The sequence below is a fragment of the Phytophthora sojae genome, assembly GCF_000149755.1.
Source record: "Phytophthora sojae unplaced genomic scaffold PHYSOscaffold_1, whole genome shotgun sequence".
NCBI lineage: Eukaryota > Oomycota > Peronosporomycetes > Peronosporales > Peronosporaceae > Phytophthora > Phytophthora sojae.
The window spans coordinates 1,804,215-1,825,054 of record NW_009258115.1 but is presented as its reverse complement, the minus strand read 5'-3'; the positions used below and the strand labels follow the sequence as shown (position 1 = coordinate 1,825,054).

The 20,840-nt window shown below is 56.6% G+C and overlaps 11 protein-coding genes across 11 annotated transcripts; 7 read left to right on the top strand and 4 right to left on the bottom strand.

Moving 5' to 3' along the window:
• Positions 1 to 139: 139 nt before the first annotated feature.
• PHYSODRAFT_293128 (hypothetical protein) lies at positions 140 to 1,618 on the top strand (the record flags this gene model as incomplete). Its single annotated transcript, XM_009516001.1, has 1 exon — positions 140 to 1,618. The coding sequence occupies one exon, from the start codon at positions 140 to 142 to the stop codon at positions 1,616 to 1,618; it is 1,479 nt and encodes a 492-aa protein (XP_009514296.1).
• Positions 1,619 to 3,656: 2,038 nt separating this feature from the next.
• PHYSODRAFT_475264 (hypothetical protein) lies at positions 3,657 to 4,991 on the bottom strand (the record flags this gene model as incomplete). Its single annotated transcript, XM_009516000.1, has 1 exon — positions 3,657 to 4,991. One exon carries the CDS (start codon positions 4,989 to 4,991, stop codon positions 3,657 to 3,659), a length of 1,335 nt encoding a protein of 444 aa, XP_009514295.1.
• A 1,107-nt stretch (positions 4,992 to 6,098) lies between these two features.
• PHYSODRAFT_320878 (hypothetical protein) lies at positions 6,099 to 6,629 on the bottom strand (the record flags this gene model as incomplete). Its single annotated transcript, XM_009515999.1, has 1 exon — positions 6,099 to 6,629. The coding sequence occupies one exon, from the start codon at positions 6,627 to 6,629 to the stop codon at positions 6,099 to 6,101; it is 531 nt and encodes a 176-aa protein (XP_009514294.1).
• A 290-nt stretch (positions 6,630 to 6,919) lies between these two features.
• Positions 6,920 to 7,746, bottom strand: PHYSODRAFT_320877 (hypothetical protein; the record flags this gene model as incomplete). The annotated part of the gene is made up of 2 exons (XM_009515998.1): positions 6,920 to 6,997; positions 7,135 to 7,746. The coding sequence occupies 2 exons, from the start codon at positions 7,744 to 7,746 to the stop codon at positions 6,920 to 6,922; spliced, it is 690 nt and encodes a 229-aa protein (XP_009514293.1).
• Positions 7,747 to 8,487: 741 nt separating this feature from the next.
• PHYSODRAFT_469705 (hypothetical protein) lies at positions 8,488 to 9,441 on the top strand (the record flags this gene model as incomplete). The annotated part of the gene is made up of 1 exon (XM_009519757.1): positions 8,488 to 9,441. One exon carries the CDS (start codon positions 8,488 to 8,490, stop codon positions 9,439 to 9,441), a length of 954 nt encoding a protein of 317 aa, XP_009518052.1.
• Positions 9,442 to 9,890: 449 nt separating this feature from the next.
• On the top strand, positions 9,891 to 10,809 carry PHYSODRAFT_553741 (hypothetical protein; the record flags this gene model as incomplete). Its single annotated transcript, XM_009519758.1, has 1 exon — positions 9,891 to 10,809. Exon 1 carries the CDS (start codon positions 9,910 to 9,912, stop codon positions 10,807 to 10,809), a length of 900 nt encoding a protein of 299 aa, XP_009518053.1. The 5' UTR covers positions 9,891 to 9,909.
• Positions 10,810 to 11,326: 517 nt separating this feature from the next.
• PHYSODRAFT_257672 (elicitin) lies at positions 11,327 to 12,280 on the top strand (the record flags this gene model as incomplete). The annotated part of the gene is made up of 1 exon (XM_009519754.1): positions 11,327 to 12,280. One exon carries the CDS (start codon positions 11,327 to 11,329, stop codon positions 12,278 to 12,280), a length of 954 nt encoding a protein of 317 aa, XP_009518049.1.
• Positions 12,281 to 12,936: 656 nt separating this feature from the next.
• PHYSODRAFT_469577 (elicitin) lies at positions 12,937 to 13,881 on the top strand (the record flags this gene model as incomplete). The annotated part of the gene is made up of 1 exon (XM_009519753.1): positions 12,937 to 13,881. One exon carries the CDS (start codon positions 12,937 to 12,939, stop codon positions 13,879 to 13,881), a length of 945 nt encoding a protein of 314 aa, XP_009518048.1.
• A 107-nt stretch (positions 13,882 to 13,988) lies between these two features.
• Positions 13,989 to 16,928, bottom strand: PHYSODRAFT_553738 (hypothetical protein; the record flags this gene model as incomplete). The annotated part of the gene is made up of 2 exons (XM_009515997.1): positions 13,989 to 16,464; positions 16,609 to 16,928. 2 exons carry the CDS (start codon positions 16,926 to 16,928, stop codon positions 13,989 to 13,991), a joined length of 2,796 nt encoding a protein of 931 aa, XP_009514292.1.
• A 47-nt stretch (positions 16,929 to 16,975) lies between these two features.
• PHYSODRAFT_320871 (hypothetical protein) lies at positions 16,976 to 19,043 on the top strand (the record flags this gene model as incomplete). Its single annotated transcript, XM_009515996.1, has 3 exons — positions 16,976 to 17,018; positions 17,163 to 17,254; positions 17,964 to 19,043. The coding sequence occupies 3 exons, from the start codon at positions 16,976 to 16,978 to the stop codon at positions 19,041 to 19,043; spliced, it is 1,215 nt and encodes a 404-aa protein (XP_009514291.1).
• An 84-nt stretch (positions 19,044 to 19,127) lies between these two features.
• On the top strand, positions 19,128 to 19,976 carry PHYSODRAFT_320870 (hypothetical protein; the record flags this gene model as incomplete). The annotated part of the gene is made up of 1 exon (XM_009515995.1): positions 19,128 to 19,976. The coding sequence occupies one exon, from the start codon at positions 19,128 to 19,130 to the stop codon at positions 19,974 to 19,976; it is 849 nt and encodes a 282-aa protein (XP_009514290.1).
• Between the last annotated feature and the right edge of the window lie 864 nt (positions 19,977 to 20,840).

The window sequence follows — 20,840 nt, the reverse complement described above, 5'->3', positions numbered from 1 at the left end:
TCTTTTTCTAGCACTCGTGCCGTTGAAAACGAAGTCAGCTCATCAGTGTCCGTTGGTATCTTCGAACACTCATCCAAGTGCGACCCGTTGCCGTCTCATTCTTCATATCGCCAAGCAGCAGCAAGCAAACTCGGTCCTGATGTCGGCGCTGCGAGTGCAGCATGGCGAGAGGTTTGCTATGGAGCTACTAACCAGTCGCATCATGACACTCGAGGAGTTCCTCGCCGAAGAGGACCAAGTGGCTCGCACTGGGGAAGAGAATTATTCAAGGAAGCCGATTCCTGTTCTGCTGAAGGCTGGTGAGACCGTGGATGAGTACGAGCTGGCTTTCGAGAGACGTCTAAAGCGACGAAACGTGGACCTGGGATTGGTGCGCCATGGCCCGATGGTGGAGCGGCGATTCCGGATGGACTTCGCAGAATCGAGGGCCTGGGAGCTGCGGCGCATTCAACTTGCGCAGTCCTTCCGTACTGTTGCCGTCAGCCCGTCGTCTGATAGGCAGCATTGCTTTCACCATGAAGGCCCAAAACATTGGGCTTATCATGGAATTCGCAGCCGCAGAGAGCTACTGCAGACCAACGAAGTGCCAGCGAATGAGTTCATTGTCGACGCGGAGAATCGCGGACCAAATGGGTCCATGTTCGCCGGCGCGAAGTTAAAGCCGATCACTGTGGTGCGAAGACCCCGTGAGCCCTTCTTGTCGCTCGAAGGCACCTTCGAGAGGTGGCTTGCCAGCAAGGACGTGACGCTGTCGCAACTACAGCAAGATCTGGAGGAAGAGCGCCGCCATCCACACGGCTTTGTGCACAGCAGAACCCTGGAGTATATTCAGAGGACGCATGAGCATTCCGAGTCCTCCTCTTCTCGATTGTCGAGCTCCGATTGTAGAATGAGCAGAGGTCAAAGCTCTTACGATGAGGATCGCTGGGACCACAAAAGGCCGGCGTCATTGGGTCCTGGTCGTTTCGAAGGCAGGCTTAACGAGAAGCGACCGCGCCTTGACTTGGAGGTGTCGTCGCCGCAAAACGTCGTGTCCGACATCAGCACTACGCTCAAGGGGCATACATTCGATCTGGAGCAGAAGGTTATGAGTTGTTTGGCGCAACAAAACAGCGATGTGGTGTGCCGTCTTGAAGAGCTGGTTCAAGAAGTAAAAGGGCTTCAGATTGGAGTCAAGAACGCAAGCCACGGCGCTTCCGACGTTACCGACTACACTGAGGTGCCTGCATCTGCTGCCAAATGCGATCAGCATGATGCTGCTGCTGAAGAACGTGAGCTCCCAGTCGTTTCATCTGCAAATGCCGATATATTGCGCGTGGCGGAGGAGATCATTGCAAAGTCGAACGCAGTGACGACTGATCCCATCCTGGAAAAACTGACTGACAAGTACAAGCACTTTGTGGATAGCATCGAGGTGAACGAAATAGCGTTGCATGGGCAAGTCAAAGAAGGGAAGGTGGCTGGCATCCAGGGGACAATTTCGGCGATCAACAAAGAGAAACAGCGGCGTGACGAGGCACTTGCGGATCTGGTCGCTTGCATGTGGCGAGGGCGCAAACGAATTTCTTGCGCCAACCTTCTCAAGTGCAAAACCCAAGCGAAGCGCACCAGAATCTAGCTCTATTGTGCGTGAAACTTGAGCAAAATGTGAAGAAAGTGGCGACACTGCGGCCAAAACTAAAGAATCGGGTGAGTTGGCTCAAGAAACGTGATACCGATGACGTTGTCGAGATGCAGCAGTTCTCGAGCCAGTTGGAAATGTGGCTGGCAGCCAACGCCACATTGGAGAAGCAGTGTGAAACCCTGGGCATGGACCTGATCTTCCCGAATGTGAATATCCGCGAGTTGATTACCGAGTCGATGGAGGAAACGTAAAGTCTGCAGAAGTAGTCGGTGAATAGTAGTGGTTAGTGAGTACTGTATAATATGATGCAGATATCGAAAACAAGATCGTGTACCGGTAACTCGTACACGGTTAACGCATCCAGCTCTCTGTCTCCTGATCCAACGTAGCCGAGAGAATTTCGAGTTTGGGGAGAACTCATGACTTGTGAGATCTCTCCAAAACGAATCAGGCTTGCATTGCACTTCTCCGCTCTCGTTGAGGTAGTACTCATACACTTTGTGGCATTCTTGGCGTGGATCGATCAGCCAGCGGAAGTACTCGTTGCGCATCTTGCAATCGGTGGGACCAGCGAGCTTTTCGACCTTTAGAACGAAAATTGAGCTCTCCCAGCTGCACTGCGGGGTAGTCATTGCAGCGACACAGCGACTCTTTCGTTTTCAAGTCTTCGTTTCCTGCCCTTGCAAAATGGCCCGCGGTTGCTTTTTCTGTCTTCGCTCACGAAGTTCGTGGGCTGGTCATGCGGCAGGACATCGCCAAAAACGAAACTGCGGAAAGGTACGAGCTGAAATCCGTTAAGTCACAAACGACTAATCGCTGCAACCGTTTGCTTGTGCGTATGCTTTCACATTTGTCGAGGTACTTTGATATTCTCGTTATATTATCGGCAAGTTTAAGGCAAACGCTTTTGCATCTTTCGTAGCTTCAACAATTCGCTGAGAGAGAAAAGGCACCACGAAGCTTCACTAAAGAATGCCATATCGTATCAGGGTACCGTACTGCTCTCGTGTTCTCTACCGTTCTTCACGAGTTCTTTGACTCGGTTCGTGAGGGTAGCATCGACAGTAAAGATCAAAGTATCAAATTACTGGGCTGGTAGCGCTTTTAGGATTAACAACATTACAAATTTAGAAATTACTCAGCTTTAAATATCTGTACTGATACCAAAATCTAGTTCAGAACCGCCAAGTCTGGCAGCTGGGCGGGGACGGAGGTCACCCACGCCAAATCTCCAAAGTTCCACGAGTGCTCTAGGAAACGGAACGGCCTGAAGGCTGCACGAAATATCATTAAGTGAAGTTGGTCTCGTTGGAAAGCTAAAGGACAAGGCTAGCTCTCCGAAGTAACGTCGCTCAGAGCTTCCAGAGCGGACGTTGGGGCTTCGCTGCTGCCGCGCTGCGCCGCCGCCTTGCCTGCGCGCACTGCCCGACAAACGCCGCGCTCTGCTTGAAGTCGAACAGGCGGGACTTGGTAGCTTGCGGAACTGCAGCAGTTCGGGCGTGCGGCTGGGTCTCCGAAGACTTGGGCTCAAAGCCCAGGCTTGCCTATAGTTAAGCGAGCGACAGGTTCGGTAGGGGCGAATTTGTGAAATCCTGGAAATCGCTTTCACCTGCCCACCCCCCTCCGGCTGGTAACCCTAACCCGCATTGAGACACATAGATAACCATACAACTCACACAGTTCGTGATACCACAAAACACACTTAGCGCTACAGTCTTGCGGTATCAGCAGAACTTCTCGCATTCCCACTCCCAAATCAAGCTGCTTCTTCAGTGCCTTGCATTGCGTCGCGCCCACTTGTCCTCGCTACAGTACGGCGATTGGTGTCGTGGAAGTGAGCTCGGGTAGAGGAGACCGTGGCATTCGACTTCGCTGCGCTCCAAACGCATCGTCACCTCTTTCATGACTGGATGCAACTGGCTGGCGAGCCTTGCGCGATACAGTACTCACGGGGTCGGACTGGTCATCAACGCTACTACGTTATTGGTATTAATCTTACGTGTGAGGTGTTCATCCTCTTCGGCCTGCTATATCAACCAAGCACGAAGACGGAGACGATTACAGCTAGTACTAGACTCCATAGAGAGGTGGCGCACCCGCGAGGCGCCCCTGAATTCGACGACTCGATGACGATTCCCTTCGAGATGGTGCTGGATCCACTCGACGATGGCGAAGACGAAGACGATGATCCGACCGCGTCGCTGGCCTTGACGAAGCCCGGCATCATCTCGGCGGCACTCGCGTCCTTAACGATGAAGTCTATGGCGTCCTCGAACGTCTCGTAGGAGCCGTTGGCCAGCCGAACGTCCACACTGAGATCATCGTTCACGCGGATAGTGGTGTTCTCCAACGCTGCGTCTAGATTGGCTTCAAACTCAGCGTAGAGCTCCGAGTTGCCGTCGTGCGGGACGCCTGCAGTCTTGGCGAGGTCGACCTCGTACCGCCAGGTCAGAAGCTCCTTGAAGACGTCAGCGGACGGAGCTTCGTCTTCGAGACCCTTTGCCAGGTCCACGCTGATCTTCAGCAGCGTCTCCACGGCGCTGACGAGCGGCATGCCGCCGATGGTGCACGCTGGAAAGTTGGCCTCGATCACCACGACGAACATGGCGATGCAGGCGTCCGACTCGGCCATGTTCTGGATTTGAGCTTGAGTCGGGTGTTTGCCCTGGTACGGGAAGATCTGGTAGTGCGAAGCGGCCACACACAAGTCGAAGGCGGAGCGGCAGTTGGAGTACAGTGTGTAGACGTTGTCCACCTCGTTCTTGCTGCACTCGGCGCTAGCGACGTACTGGAACGTCGATGAGTCTGATGTCGGGTGCGCGATTGAAAGTTCGCCTTCGCCCTCGTCGTCGGCATCACCATTACTGGCGCTGGTTTCTGTTGAGTCGGGTGTACTGGGGCGTGCGTCCTTCAGGCGGCTCGATGTCGGACTCGCCGTTGTCGCAACTGGAGCGGTAGTTGCAGTGGTTGACTGCCTTGCGCCTTGAGCTGCTGCGCCAGACTCGTTCGACTGAGAAATGCCCACGTTTTCAGGCTCAATTGCAGAAGGAGGCTCCGTGGCCGGTGCCGCTGTTGCAGGCACTACTGGTGCTGTGGCTGGTGTTTCGGTCGGCGCAGTGGTAGATACCTGGGTCGGAGCTTGTGTGGTTATTGTCGGTGGCTCCGTCCTTGGTGGCTCGGTCCATCGAGGCGGCGCGGTTGTACTCGGAAAGTCGATGGAGGACGAGGACTCGCCTGAACTCGAAGCGCTGGCGCTACTGCTTGCAGTCACGACGTTCTCGGTCAATAGGACGGGAGACGAGAAATTCACCGTTGTCACTCCACGAGCCACGAGCGATGGCTCGGGTGTGTAGTCGTCCTCTGGCATGCTGAGACTCGAGTCATTGCAATCGGAGACGACGCCGTGGTTGACAAGCTCCGTCGCCGCCACTACCAGAAGCAGAGCCCACGGTGAGAAGAGCTGCCTCGCTCGCATCGCGACGGCGTTGAAGCTACTCGTTGGACGTCGAAAAGAGGAGTGCCGGAGGACAGCTCGCCTACATCACCAACGAACGGGTGGGCCGATGCATTCGACTCGAGACCAGGAAATCTGATCGATGATCGGCCTTCCCATGGGCTCGTCGCTTACGCTCGGGACACATTGGCGTCAAGACGGGGCGCGATGTCGACGAGGAAATGCCACCGAGACTCGCATGCTTGCACTCGAAGGTGTCGGAATGAGACTCTGGCGGTGAAAGGTGAAGATGCACCGGCACTCCTATTGCGTTCGTTGCGCTTCATGTATTATTCTATACGTGGTCGACTTACTTCGTCATGCAAAAGCTTTAGCATCATTGCTACTTAAGTATACGGTACTGGGTAAATCCCCGATCAACGTGTTGGAGCTCTCCTTTGATCAGTGCTTGATCCCCAGCTGGCATGGGATATGAACAAGCTTGGATACACCAGTCTGGTTCAGTGTTCCCACCCAGTCGACGGCGGCACTTACATAACATGACCTCCTTGTCAATGCTTGAGGTTACCGCACGTAGTTTGATGGAGCAAACGTGAAGGAACGCAGCGTGTAAGTATAGTCATGCCGAGCCATCGTTCCTTCCTGGGTGGCAGTGTATCCGCTTGGCCTTCCTTTCGAGTGGCTACAGCTCTGTAGTGATCGATGCGGATCAGTAACAAACGGAGTAAGCATGCACTTCACGGCATGCTTCGTTTAAGCAGCTTCAACATACATGTATAACCAACCGGCTTCAAGGAGGGGGTACTGGAACAGCTCGCGAAGGAATGCCACCTTGTTATGACTGCGATCTCATCACGCTCATGCACGCGGAGTTTTACTTTGAACATGGTTAAATCGCTGCAATACAAGAACTCATGGTACCAACAAGGCTTGTTGAACAAGCTAATTGAGAAAGCCCGGCGCAAATTAAGCGATAAACGTGTCTCTGTTTGTTTCAGGCGTGATAAATTGTAGCTGGACCTAACTTCGTGTAGATTGTGTTGCTTGTTCGATCATAACCGAGGTCAGCATGCCCACGCCACCATCCAGCCGCAGCAACTCCGCGCACAGAACTTGTCGATGGGTTTCTAATGTGGTCTGCGCAACCATGGCCGCCTCCAATTTGTTGGTGAGTTCCTGGACCTCTTTCAACTCGGTATCGCAAGTAGGAGGTTCAGCATTCAGGCATCGAACACGTTTGTTCAGCTCCAGTTGAAGTGCTCGTAGCTCCTCTTGATTCTGCTCCAACTTCCTATAGATTGACGCTAATCTCCCGTGAATGGCGCTTAACATTTTCTTGTCTTCTGCGAAGTGGCCCGATTCTTTGCCGTTTTCTTGGTATTCGTGAGCGAGTACAGCAGCCAAAGCGCTATCCCGCCGCTGCCTCTCCTGGCTGATACACACGACAAGTTCTTTAATCTGGCTGAGGTGTTCGGATGCATCAGCCGCATCAGTTATCTTACTTGTTCTCATGGCCTTGAGCGACTCCATTACCACCTCTTCGTTCAGCATAATCCGCTCCACCAAACTTGTGTACAAGGTGTCCGATGGACTTCGCGCTCACTTTCATCGATTTCTCCAACATGTCGTTTGCAGTTTGAGAAATGCTGGCACGGGAAGTTTCCTTCAGTTCGCCAGAATCGTCCAAATCGTCGCTATCAGGAACGACCGTCGGCAGGACTTGTCGACCATATTTCTGGCGTCGGGTACCGTCCAGTCGATCCGATTCTACCGACGCACTTCTCTTGAGATCTCGACGAGAATATATTCTTGACGCGCCGCGCTCAGAGCTACTGCTTCGACTAGTGCGACTTCTGCTCCAGCTTCGGCTGAGGCTTCGACTGCGGCTTCTGCTCCGACTTTGAGATCTGCTCCAGCTTCTGGATCGACTACGGTACCTGCTTCGATTTCTACTTGTGCTTCTGCTGCGACTGCGACTGCTCCAGCTTCTACTGCTCCAACTTCTGCTTCGGCTCCTCTTTCGTGCACGTTTTGCCTCAGCAGCTTGCGCCTTCACCACGCGCGTGTACGCAAAACACTGTCGATATCTGCGTTCCTCCTCCGGGTCTTCTCGCAGCATTTCCAGTGTCACGTCTTTCTTGCCCAGCCATCGCTGGAAATTAAGTTCATAGATCAGCTTCGTCTCCCTGGGTCTCAGCACAATGGGTATCCGCTTGAGTCTCCAGCCAGTGTTCAGGTACCCATTCGGCCCGAACTTTGCCATCTTCTCCACAAACTGCTCTACTGTCATCACTTGCTGTGACAGCAGCTCCTCCCGACTCCGAACGCCTTCGTACTTGTCTAGATGATGGGAACTCATCGTGCCAATGCCCTTGCGGCTAAGTGTCCACGCTCTCGAGTCCGCAAAGTCCAGTCGGTATTGACGTTCCACTGCCGGTTCATTGTTGAGCAGCTCGGTCGAGACCTTCCTGTCGAACACCCAGCGCCTGAACTTGGTGTCGTACTGCTCCGTCGTCTCTCCAGGCAACAGCAGCACCGGAATCGGCTTCAGGGTGGACGAACTTTCTCCATTCCTGGCTGTTGCGTCGTCCGTCTTAAATTGATCCAGGGTCACGACCCGGGTGGCCAATAAGCCTTCGGCATCTCGAGGTGGGGAGCGGTTGTTCATTGCGCTGCAACGTCCAACCAGTGCGAATTAAACAGCGGGGGTCACCGTGCCGCCAAAGATCGCCACCTGATGCGTTGTCCGTAGATGCGTTGTCCGTAGTTGCGTCGATGAGAAGACTGCGGCGAGGAAAGTCTGTGAATGACGTTTGAAGGTAAACTGAAAAGCTTTGGTCATTTACCATCTTCTTCGTACTTATCTGGGCCAAAGTATGGCCATGATAAAAAAACACGATTTGCATTGGGGTGTTTTTTTGCGGTATCAGCAGCAAGAGCCGTGGGAATGCTGGGTGGACGGAAGCTCTTCCTCGCCATGCGGCGCAGTCAAGTCCATCGTGGTGGCCTCAAGGACACTGTCGCGAAGGTAACGGCTTCAACTAGGCCAGAAACCGGCTGCGTCCAAATATCTATATCATGATATTTCGGCTCTTAATATCTTTAACGTCTACCTACTAGGACTGCCGAAATTTGACTTTATTATCGTTTGCCCTGCAATAACCCCTACAAAGATATACGCGAGGTACAGGTCTTTCTGACTCCTAGGGTACTGTACGACCGTCGTACAGTGTACGTGTCAGTCACTTCATGAAGCTGGCCAAAATGCGTCACCATTCCTGTCTCTACAGGACGGGCTCAATTCACGCTCTCTGATCGGGTGCCCTGGTCTCCGCAGGCGCAATTCCCATTTCTCCATCGCTCTAGCGGAAGCCTTCGACCGCAGCACTCGCCGAATTCCAGCTCGACAATGACAGTGGCGTCGCTGGTGACGCTGCTACTAGCGATCCTAGTCTTCCAGGCAAGCGCATCGGGCTCCGGTTCGCTCGAAGCCTCAGTAGGCTCCGAACCCAACGCCACCGTGGTCGATACCAACGCCTATGTGGCCACCACCGCACCCCCAGCCCCAGCGTCCACCGAGTCTCAGGTGACGCTGGCGCCCATCGACACGGCGTCGTCCACGTCCTCGACCTTCCAGCTCGTGGACAACGTGGACTGCAACGAGACCGTGTCCGACAAGATCTACGTCATCTACAACAAGAACCGCGCGCTCTTCGACCTGTGCGTGAGCGACGCGCAGTACCAGATCTTCCCCTTCCTGGGCACCAAGCCCTCGGCCGCGCAGGTCGAGTCCATGGCGACGTCCACGTCCTGCGACGTGGTCTTCACGGGCGTCTTGCTCGCCGACTTCCCGCAGTGCCAGATCTCGGGCTTCCCGCTCAAGGCGGCGGTGGAGACGCTGCTCAAGATCCACGTGGACCTCGTCTACGGCTACGCGGCGTCCCCGTCGGCTGAGCGCTTCCAGGAGATGATGTCCTGGCGCCGCTACGTGAACCTCGCCAAGCAGGCGGGCGTGCCCTGCGACTCGGGCTCGGAGCTGTATGCCGAGTACGAGGAGAACCTCGAGGTCGCGCGCACCAACAGCTCCATCCGCGTACTGCCGAACCTCCAGATCGAGTACAAACTCGCCAGCGGATCGTGGTACGACGCCGACGGAGAAGACTATGCCACCATTGACAGCAGCAGCTCGGACAGCGACGATGCCGTCGTGGGCACGGTCGCTGCTGGAGTCGGCAGTGTCGGCGTGGAGGCGAGTAATAGCTCGGCCACAGTCGGCAGCGCCGCGTCGTCGATAGTGAAGAGCGGTGTTGCTACCATGGTTATGAGCTCCGTTCTAGGTGTTTTGCTCATGACATGGGCGTAAGACTCTGTAGTATTTTGCAAATTTGTTGTTATGGTGGACACTTGGTCCTTTCGTCGTGTTCTGATACCATGACGAGATGAAGTGAGCTCTGTGGAATACACCCACAGTGTATTCCAAGTACTAGGACACGATAACGCTACGTCCACATATTATTGAGTTACAGTTGCCGAGTGTGGGGACCGCAATACCGTCGAGCCATTCGGTGTGCAGTCGTCATGATTGGTTTGTTTGCCACGCGTTCTTATCGGACCGATTCGCTGCAGTTGATCGCATTGTCGACTACTAGATCCAGCTCACCATGCGAGCAGGCACTTTAGCTGATAGCCACAGAAGCTGCCAGACGGACTTGACAGGTCGTCGACCACTGACAATATGGTCAAGCTCTAACCTCAATGGCCATCAACGCCTGAATAGGCCATCACTTGAGCTTTTACCCCCAACGGGACTTACGTCGCCGTCCCAACCACGATGAACTTCGTACAACCGATGCTGCGTCTACTTGCTCTCGTAGTGTTGGTCGCCCGGACAAACGCTGAGGATTCCCCGCGGCGCGCAACGTTCGAGCCGAGCCCGATTGCAGTGGCCACCCCGGACTCCAACACGTTCGCGCTCGTCAACAGCACAGAGTGCGACAAGAAAGGGGTCGCCACGCTCTACAAGATCTACGAGCGCAACACCATGGTCTTCCAGACGTGCGTGTCCGACGGCAACTACCAGATCTTCCCGTTCTCTGGAACCTACCCGACGCCCGAGCAGATCGGAAACATGGCACGGTCTCTCGCCTGTCGTGCCATCTTCAGCGCCGCACTTCTCGCAGGGCTTCCGGAGTGCAACATGGGCGGCTTCTCGCTTCGATCCGCCGCTGAAACTCAACTCAAAATTACAGTGGACGTCGCCAACTACCCGCAGAACCCGGACGTGATCCCGAGCACCGACCGGTTCGTCAAGATGATGAACTGGCGGCGCGGTGTCAACCTCGCGGAAGCTGCAGGTCTGCCGTGCGACAACAACTCAAGGCTCTACTCGGACTATGCGAGCAATCTGTACACGATCACGACGGACGGTTTGGTGCGCCTCTCGTCGAGCATGAAGGTGGAATACCGACCGGACGTCAACAGTCCGTTCAGCCAGGAGAAGATCATGGATCATCCAGGTATGCCAATGCTTCGAGGAACCGGTGGGAGCCTCGATGGCAGCGTGGACACTCTCGGGTCGGCTGCGGACGTCGAGTCAACGGGCAGTGATACGATTAATGCTATTACTCCGCAGACTGTCCCAGGCGTTGCGGACGAGTCCAGTGCTATGAGCTGGAGCAAGTCTCGGTTATATGTGGTCATTGCGTCTGTGGCAATACTCGCGCTCGTGTAGCATGGAGAGTGCCGTATATGTCTACTTGATGTCTGTGTAGTAGTAAGTGTAGTTGTCGTTGTGAAGTGGTGCCGTGACAACTCGAGCTGTAGTAGATTGAATACTGCGAATTCAAAAGTCATTTTACGAGTCATTGGCTTTGAGTGAAGTACTTATCCGAAAGGTTCTGTCGAGGCGCTGTAGTAATCGGATAAGTGCGGGCGTCGTTGAAGCACCACCACATCTTTGTGGCGAGGGCGACTCTATCGTGGTCATAAGATTTTCAAGGCCATCGCTTCAGCGGTTTACACCAAGCAGAGAGTATGAAATGCAGATGCTGACGAGAGAGTGCCTCCAGGTGGTCCTCGGTGCACCTTGTCGGGCTAAATACACGCGCTCGGATAGAGTGTTATCATGGTAGAGGGGTCTTGTATTCATTCGCACATCGAGAGACATTCCCTGTTGTGTCAGTTGTCTTTTTTCCGACGGACAAGGCAGCCACCTCCTCGTTTGGCAGTCCAAACGACCTTCAACACTCATGGGTGTATTCAACGCTATCTTCCGCTTGCTGCTCTGCGTGCTCTTCTTCTTGACAGCGGACGCTCAGTATGGTAAATACGGCAAAAGTCCTCGCTTCGATGTAGCCCCGATCGCGTCTCCGGCACCCGATTCCAGTTCGTTTGTTCTCGTCGACGACCAAAGCTGCGACGACTCCGTTGTCGCGGTGGTCTACACGCTCTACACCAAGAACACGATGGTCTTTCAGACCTGCGTGTCCGAAGGCAACTACAGGATCTTCCCCTTCTCCGGCACACACCCGACGACCGAGCAGATTGGAGCTATGGCCACTTCGCTGGCGTGCCGAGCCATCTTCTCGTCCATTCTGCTGGCTGGACTCCCCGAGTGCGAGATCTCCAACTTCCCCATGCGAGCTGCCGCCGAAACTTTGCTCAAGATTGGCGTCGATATCGACAAGAACACGGAAGCAGTCGGAGTCGTTCCGTCTACCGAGAGGTTCCTTGAGATGATGCATTGGCGACGCGACGTGAATCTCGCTCAAGCGTATGGACTCCCGTGCGACTCCGAGTCGCAGCTTTACGCGGAGTACTCCAGCAACCTTTACGCCATCGCGACCAACGGTCTGGTGCGCTTGACGATGGACTTGTTGGTTGAGTACCGGTCGACGTTGGACGGGTCCTTCAGTCAAGAACAGATCGTGACTATGCCCAAGCTGCCAGCTCTGCGTGGAGCCAACAAGATCAAAACCGTTAACGCAGCGGAGGAGCCGTGTGATGACTCAGCGTCGGGTTCAAGCAACAGCGTCGTTGGCGAGGAGCGCACTCGCCAAAGCACGAAAGATCCGGAAGACAAGGACGAAGCCGAGGCGTTTACGACCACAGCCAATGTGACGAGCAACGCCACGCAAACCACGTGGAGTCAAGCTCGAGCGGCTGTGGTCGCCGCCATGCTCGCAATGCTTGTGCTCGCTTAATCAATGTTGGTGCCCGTCCAGTCCAGCCCAGTAAATCCAAATGTTATTGTTGCGTCGAACAGACTTTCGTTGGTGCATTCGCTTTCTCTCGACTAACCGTTAATCAAACGTTGGAGCTGCCGGTCTGTGGTGAACTTACCACTCTCGCCACAGTCTGACAGCTCGTCGGAGCTGCAAGACTCTCGTGTGCATGTACGGTTGCCTTGAAGTACATTTGGGCTGAAAGTTTTCACTAAGGACACATCGAAATTCGTGAAAAAGTGTTGACCACTTGAACTCGGAGCACCGAGTTGGCAGCGCAACGGACAGCATAACGTCGCAGCGGGCAGCGAAAATTGAAGTCCGTTTGATAGACTCATGCCTCAATACTTCTCCTGTTACAATGCGCCCTTGATCAGCGTGCTCTGCTCCCACCAAATGCTCTTGCAGAGGCTGTCTCGGCTCGTACAACGGGGTGGGAAGCAGGTGCTTTGCTTCACGCTCCTGCTGCCTGGACAACTTGGCCCAACGATGGCGCGGCTCGATTCTACTCGGCGGAGGTCCCATCTAATCCACCTTTTCCAATCTCATGCACCGAACAGAGGCAAGGCTCGGCCTCGCCCAAGCCTTTGCCGCACACTTGCAAAGTTTCCATCGACGCTCAATTCCGGCAGCTCATGCGGTCGCCAGCGCTCGCCCTGCTGCTCGTGGCAGCGCTGGGAGCGTTGTCATGCTTGGCCGCGGGTGCTGAGGCCGTATCCCAAGCCGTCGATGTCACGGTCTCCGATACGCAGCCCTTGGTCTCCGATAACCGCGTCACGCGGGACTTGCAGGAGCTGACGGCTATCGCGCAGGCGCAGGTCGGATCCAAGACGTTCGCGTTGGTGGACAGCTACGACTGCGACAACGGCATGGTGACCACCGTGCGGAAGTTCTTCAAGGCCAACGACGATACGTTCGACACGTGCGTGGCCGACAGCGGCTACCAAATGTACCCGTACACGGGCATCGTCCCGGACGCGAAAACCGTGACGGGGCTCATCAACTCGAACGCGTGCATGGGCATCGTCACGGCCGTCGTGCTGCTCAACATGCCTCCGTGCGAGCTCGACGACCTGCCGATGCGCGCCGCGTGCGAGACGATCCTGTACTACTCGATCGCGCTGCGGCACGGCGCTAGCGCGCCGTCGTCCGACCAGTTCAACGAGCTCATGACTTGGCGGCGCGACGTCAACCTCGCCAAAGCCGCCAACAAACCGCACGACGCCAAGTCCGCGACGTACGCGGAGTTCACCAAGAACGTGCGCAAGGCGCTCACCACAAGCAAAGTCACGGTCATGGACAACTTCACGGTCATCCTCGACGACGAAGAAGCGGACTCGATCGAGATGAAGGACGGGAAGCAGCCGTCCTTCGTCTCCACCAACTCGTCCATGGACTACTTCGTGGGCAAGGTCACAGCGGCCGAGAACGGCGTCGACGACGGCCCTGTCAAGGGCGGAACGGCGACGTTGTCGTCCCAGACCGTGGCTGCTACTCAGGAAACCTCAGGTACTTCAAGTGTGACGACCAGCGCCATGACGATCGCAATGTTACTAGTGCTAGCCGTCGCCGGCGTGTAGACTGCCGGGCCCAGCAGTAAGTAAGGTTATCAAGCAGGCAGGCAGCGCGTGCGTGTTGTGCGTACATGTAACAAAATCCAATTCTATTCCAATCAGCACCTTTAAGTCTAGAACTTGGCCTTGCGCTTCAAGCTCAGCTCCTTCTTGGCCTGCTTCTGGTCCTCCTTGGAGAGCACAAGCGGAGCGATCGCCGTGCCAGCACGCTTCATGATCTTGGGCGCCGTCAGCACGTTTGTCACCTGGGACGTGTTCCAGTCGCTGCCCAGCGGGTTGCGCATGGCGGCCTCGTACTCCTCGCGAGACGTGAACGGGTACGGCACGTCCTTCACCGTAAATTTGGCAGCCTTCTTGTCCTTCTTCTCGTTGATCAGCACCTTGTCCATGCGAGCATCCTTGCGGCCAGCCAGAGCCTTCTGCTTGGCCTCACGAGCGATGTCCTTGGCCTTTTGCTCGCGCGCGATCTGACGCTTCGATACCCGGACACCATCACCAGCCCAGCTGCCCCATCCAGACATGCCCACCAGCTTCGCGATCTCAGCACCCTTCTTCGCGTCGGCGTCCTGGCTAGCCAACCGATCCTTCTCCTGGGCCAGCTCGTCCTCCTCATCAGCGACGAACTCGAACGCGCGACGCACCAGCTCGTCCTGTCCAGCGACCTTGTCGTCCTTCTTAGACTTTTTGTTCTTCTTCTTCTTGCCAGCAGTAGTCTGCTCAGGCTTCTCCGTTTCGGTCTTGGACTGGTCCAGCTTCCGCTTCTTCGACGCCTTTGTGGTGCCGTTAGTGAGAGTAGCAATAGCGGAATCGTCCTCGTTGGTCTTCTTCGTGTCCTGCGCAAGGGACTCGATGGCCGCTGCAACGTCAGCCTGCGCACCCGCGTTTTTCTGCTGCGACTTCTTCTTGTTTTTCTTGCGCGACTTGCTCTTCGTAGCCGCGCTAGACAGCCACGGGTTCTCCTCACCCTCGGCAGCTGGTTCCATGTCGGCGTCCTCCGTGTTGGTCTTCGCTTGAGGCTCGGCGGCGGTAGCCTTCTGCATCGGAGCCTTGGCACCAAGCTCCAGCTCCTTGTCCTGCTTCTTGTCACCATTCGCAAGTGAGACACTGTTGCCACCCTCGCCAAGGTCAACAGCAATGGCGCCCGACGCACGCGCCGACACACCACCGCTCATGCTGACGTTAGCAGTCTGCAGCGCGCCACCGGCCAGAGCGCGGTCAACCGCCGCCTTGTCCTGCTCCGTCACCACCACGTTCTTCTTGGCCTTCTTAGCCTTCTTGGCCTTCTTCTGAGCAGCGCCTTCGTCGCTCGAGCTGAGGTAGTCCTCGCCCTCCGACAGGATGCGATCGCCATCCGCGCCGTCACCCGTGCGGATCTCACGAAGCAGCTTCTCGGCCTCAACGCGTGCCTTCTCACGCTGTTTCTCAGCAGCCCGCTGCATGAACTTCATGCCCTGCAGACCGCGCTTCTTGCCGGCCTCGGCGGAGTCCGCGTCGATCTCCGTGACCAGCGCGCTGGCCTGCTTCTCCAGGCGCTTCTGCAGACGAGAGGCAGCGTCGCCCTCCTCATCGTCATCATCGTCGTCCATGTCGTCGTCGTCGCTGTCCACCGCGTTCATCTTGCGGCGCAGCTCCTCACCGCGACGCAGCTGGTCAGCAATAGCGCTGCGCGTAGCATCGTCGGCCTGAATGCCACGACGGAGCTGGTGCTTCACCCACTTGCTGGTGTTGCGGTGCTTGAGCGTCAGGCGCTCCTCGGCGCGCTTCTCCGCGAGCTCCTCGTCGAGCTTGCGCGCCATCTCCGGGTCCAGCGCGCGCAGCTCCTCCCTCTGCTTCTCCATTGCCTTCTTGTCCTGCGCGTTGCGGATCTTGTGGTAGAGCTTGCTCTTGATCTTCTTGACGCGCTTCTGCTTCTGCTCCTCGTAGAACAGCAGCGAGCGGAGCTTGGCCAGCTCCTTCTGGCGCGCGGCCACCTCCGCCGTGGACACGCGCTTGCGCGCGAGCTCCTCTTCTTCGTCTTGCGCGAGCTTCTTGTCGCTCAGGTCTCCGGCCTGCAGCAGCGCGGCGACACTCTTCTCCATGTCCGTCTGCGCCACGAACTTGCTGGCGAGCGCGGCGGGCGTGAGCTTCTCGAGCTTGGGGGCCTGCACGCGCAGGTCCAGCGTCTCCTTGTTCCTGTTGCGGCGCACCACGGGCTCGAAGAGGTCCACCTCCTTGTTCTTCTCGGAGTACGCGAGCTTGCGCTGGGCGCGCGCGTCGTGCACGGGCTCCCAGTTGGCCTGCAGCGTGAGCGTGGTGCCGTCTCCCTCGAGCTCGCGCACCTGCTGGCGCACGCGGCGGAGGTCGAGTCCCGTCTTGGTCTTGCCGTCCGCCTCGTCGTCCTCCTCGGCGCCCTCCGCGCCCGGCTTGGCCGCCTGCGCGCCCAGCAGACTGCCGAGCGTGAGCTCGCCGTCCGTGGAGGCGGAGGCCGCCTGGTTGGCGAACTGCGAGTCGATCTCGTCCAGCTTCTTGCGGCTCTTATGCTGCACGAGGCCGTCCACCATGGCGCCCAAGTTCTTGATCTTCTGCTCGTCATCTTCTTCGTCGTCGTCGCTGGCCGTGGAGAGTCTGGCGGCGGGCGCCGACCCCAGAAGGTCCGACAGGAGGTCGCCTCCTTCATTTTCTTCTTCTTCATCCTCCTCCTCCTCTTCTTCTTTATTGTTCTTGTTGTTGCTCTTGTTCTTGTTGTTGAAGAACATGCCGTAGGCGGCCTCGTCGTCGCTGTCGAAGGCCTCGTCCTCGTCCAGCTCCGAGTCCTCCTGGTCGAACGTCGGCTCCTCGTACTCGAAGACCTCGTCCACGTCCGCGCGCGCGTTCATGGCGCGCTCCTGCTGCGTGGCCTCCTCCTCCTCGTCGCTGAACACGTCGGCCGCGCTGTTCTGCGTGCTGCGCGCCTTGCGCTTGGCCTTCGCCTTGGAGCTGGACTTGGCATTGGTGTTGCTCTTGCTGTTAGTATTGGCGCTGGGCTTGGCGCCGCTGGGCTTCTTGGCCTTGCGCGCAGGAGCTCGGCGGGCCATGGCAGTCAACGTCAGGGAAGTGATGGCCGTGGCTCTTGGCGGCGACGATGCAAGAGGCCGGTGGTTGGCTGCAGACGGAGTTCGCGCTAAGTGCGATTTGGACACATGGGTACATTGGGGTGGTGGACACAATGTGCACCCGTTAGCTACACCGACGGCCGTATCTAAGAAAATAGTTTTACTTGCGGTAGAATTTCTCAGTTAGTCGAGCAATTCCTCGTTGTCACCAAGCAGGCCTGACAACTGGGACGGATGATACGCCTCCTACTGCTGGCTGCAACCCTCCAGTGGGCATCATCAAAATGGGGTTTCATTGGCGCGACAACGTACGATATCACGGCAGCCTACGTCGGCGAGAGCTGCACCAGTACACCGCCATACGCGGTGTATGCGAGGCAAAACGGTGGCTGTGAGGTTGGAGGTTGTTACGGAATGGAGATAAACGAGGTTGCATCAACTACCTGCGGTCGAGACTACCTGCAGTCGATGATTTCGAGTTCATTGGCGGAGCTTGGTCGCGCGTGCGTTTCGACGGATCCGTGGACTCGGCCGAGTGCTGCAGAAGCGCTGTACCAATTGCAAATTGCAATTGCCAAAGAGATAGCATAGGGTGAGGAGGACATGTACCATATCTGCATTCAACCTTGCGAGCTTGCACCAATTGGTTTCCACTGCGACTCCTCCAGTTACGTAGTACTTATCAGCGCATGGTATTCATGGCCCACGGTGTTGCAGTTGATGCCGAAGGATTTACTACCTCTCCGCACTAACGTCACTGTGGTTTCCCTTTGTTCTTTTGAAAAATACGCATTCGTCAACTGTCGACAAGAATTTCTACCCGGCCTAGTTAAAACCACGTCCGGATACCTCGTATTTTTGGTACTAGTATATGTTCTTCTGAACTTAATGCCGGAAGCTCTGGATGTTTTTGAGTAACGGTTGGTGTGGTGGTTGATACATCCTAGGTAGTAGGGTGGATCAGTTTACACTTTGCGTTTTGGAAAGGTCGACTAACTTACAAGTTGTGTCATGCAGGAGTTTCTGGCTCGTCGTCTTCGGCGTGAGAGCGAAGGCATCTTGACCGAGGAGGAGGAGAGCAAATCAGGGTACGACGAAGGCATCGTGAACGCTCGAGAGGCGCTACTGGAGATCGAGTCGGGCTACTCGTGCGTCCCAGGCGAGTTCGGACGCTCCCTGCAGTTCGTGGACCGAGAGTTTCCCCCAGACACGACGTCACTCGCTGGCTGCGCTTGTGAAGTGGAGATCGCGCCGCAGTGGAAGGTTTCGTCGGCTATCAACATCGCCTCGGGGCTGTTTGACGGCGTTACAGACCCGGACGACGTACGCGTCGGTCAACTGGATGATGCGTGGTTGCTGAGTGCGTTGAGCATTGTGGCGGCGTCCGGAGGTGTCGACGACGGCAAGGTGGACCTGCTCATCGACCGGTTGTTCGTGACCAAGCAGACTTCTCTCACGGGCGCGTACGCCCTGCGTCTGTATCAAAACTGTCAATGGGAGACCGTCATCGTGGACGACTACTTCCCAGTGCTTTACGACGCTGCCGAGCGTGAAGCTGCTGGTCTAGAAGCAGATGAAGACGCCGAGCTGTCGGTTAGTGCTGGTGCTGCATTCGCCCACAGTCGCGACTTCGAGGAGCTGTGGGTGCCGCTCGTTGAGAAGGCCTTCGCGAAGTACTACGGCGGGTACGCAGCGCTTGAGCGTGGATACGTCCACCACGCGCTGCGAGTTCTCTCCGGTTGCGAGTGTGAGGAGGTTTTCCTGGCTCCAGCAGCTCGAGGCGCGTTGAAGAAGACGCTGTGGCAGCAGTTGAAGTTGTTCCGGAAGAACCGCTTCCTGCTCGGGGCCGCGTCGTTGCCCAGCGAGCACGCCGACCCAGCTCTGCGCGCGTCCGGCTTGGTCTTCGACGCGTGCTACGTGATCTACGACGTGCGCGATGTAGACGGCGCTCAACTCTTGCAACTGCGAAACCCACCAGGCGATCACCAGGAATGGAAAGGCGACTGGAGCGATGGCTCGCGGCTTTGGACTCGGCGGCTGCGGAAGCGCCTGGGCGTGCGCAAGGGCAACGACACCGGGGACGATAACACGTTCTGAATGAGCTTCGACGACTTCTGCCACGCCTTCCGCGCGCTCTACGTGTGCCGCTACTACGACTCCGACAAATGGACCGTCAAGACGATGGACGCGCGCTTCTCGCGCCAGGACGCCACGGCCAGCGGACTGCCGACGCGGCATAACCCGGGATGTTCAGGATTCGACAACAACCCGCACTTCTCGCTGCGCGTATCGCGTCCAACCGAGGTCATCATCACTGTAACGCAGGTGGACTCACGCGGCATGGCGCCCGTGACGGTGCTACCCATTGCAGTGTACGTCGTCGCGCACCAGGACCAGAAAGATCGGGCCAGGCGAGTCACAGTGCTGAACCAGGACAACGTCACAGCACACAGCGGCGTACCCGCGCGGAACCGAGAGGTGCGCGTGCACTGCGAGCTGGCCGCGCGCACGTACACGCTGCTGGTGGCCGCGTACGTCAGCGGCATGGAGGGTCCATTCCGCGTGCACGTGCAGAGCAACTACCCCGTGGAGCTGCAGCAGTTGTGGCCTGCGGCCTGGAAGACTGGCAACGGCACGATGACCACCACGCCGCCAGGGACGCGGATGGCCGAGAAGGTGAAGCAGACGGTGGCCGAGTCCGCGACGGGGGCCAAGATCCTGGCCAAGACGCACGAGCTGGCGGACAAGATCGCGGCGGGCGCGGCCATCGTCGACAGCGCCATGAGAGACGAGGAGAGCATCTTGCAGGAGCAGCTCGCCAAGCAGCAGCAGGAGGAGGCTGAGGAGGCCGAACGAGAGCAGACCCGACTCACGGGCAAGAAGAAGAAGAAGAAGAAGAAGAAGCAGACCGACCCGGACGCGCCGCAGCCGAGCGCGTGGATCGAGCAATGGGACGAAGGCACCGGCAAGCCCTTCTACTTCAACAAGAAGACGGGCATGTCCTCCTGGGAGAAACCCGACGAATTCTAGCAATGAAGTATTACTAGACCCCCTAGACCCCTGAACCGAGCCTCACCGGGTCAACAAGAATGCCACCGAGGGTTATATGTATGCTTGCTTACGCGTAGGTGCAGGTGCCTCTCAAGGGTGCGCAGCGCCTCGTCGACCGTGATCTGGGGCAACTCCAGTTCGCAAACAGGTAAATCGATCGGGAGCCCCGCGCTCCACTTGATCACATCGTCCACTTCAAGTTCACCATCCTTCCGATCTTTCTTCGGCGACGAGTCGTCGCCAAGCTGCCGGTAGCATTTACATGTATATAGCGGCTCCTTCTCGCGCTGCAACCGCAACTGCACGGCTTTAGACGTACCAAGTCAGTGCCGTATATGTTCTGAGGGTTGACCACCTTGACCAACCCAGGCGAATACATGGTCATCAAGGTCAAGAGTGGTGGCTTGGGAAAATGACAGTCAGGGTAACTAGAGAAAAGGTATCTGGCATGGCATACCGTCAAAGATTACTTTGGGCACTCTTGTTACCATTTGCTAGAAAGGCAAATATGCATTCTTCATGTTAAATGTAGCTCCGTAATTTCAAAAGCTGGAAAATGATCTACTCAAGGCTCAGCTGTCTGATTCAAGAGGAGGGAATTGTAAACCTCGTTGGCTTGCGGTTGGCCCATGTGCTCTTGGCAAAGCTCGTAGGCTGTGGGGCTGCCCGAGGCGGCCAAACAAACAGTTACTCTATCTTCCACACCGAGGCCTGTTGCTCTAATATTCGGTAGGCGAAGAATTAACAGCGGCGATGGTGAGGCTGGGTTAAGGCGGAATAAGCTATTAATAATCCAGCCTGAGTTAGACGGAAACAGAGCGATTGGCGGTTTGCTACCTGCCA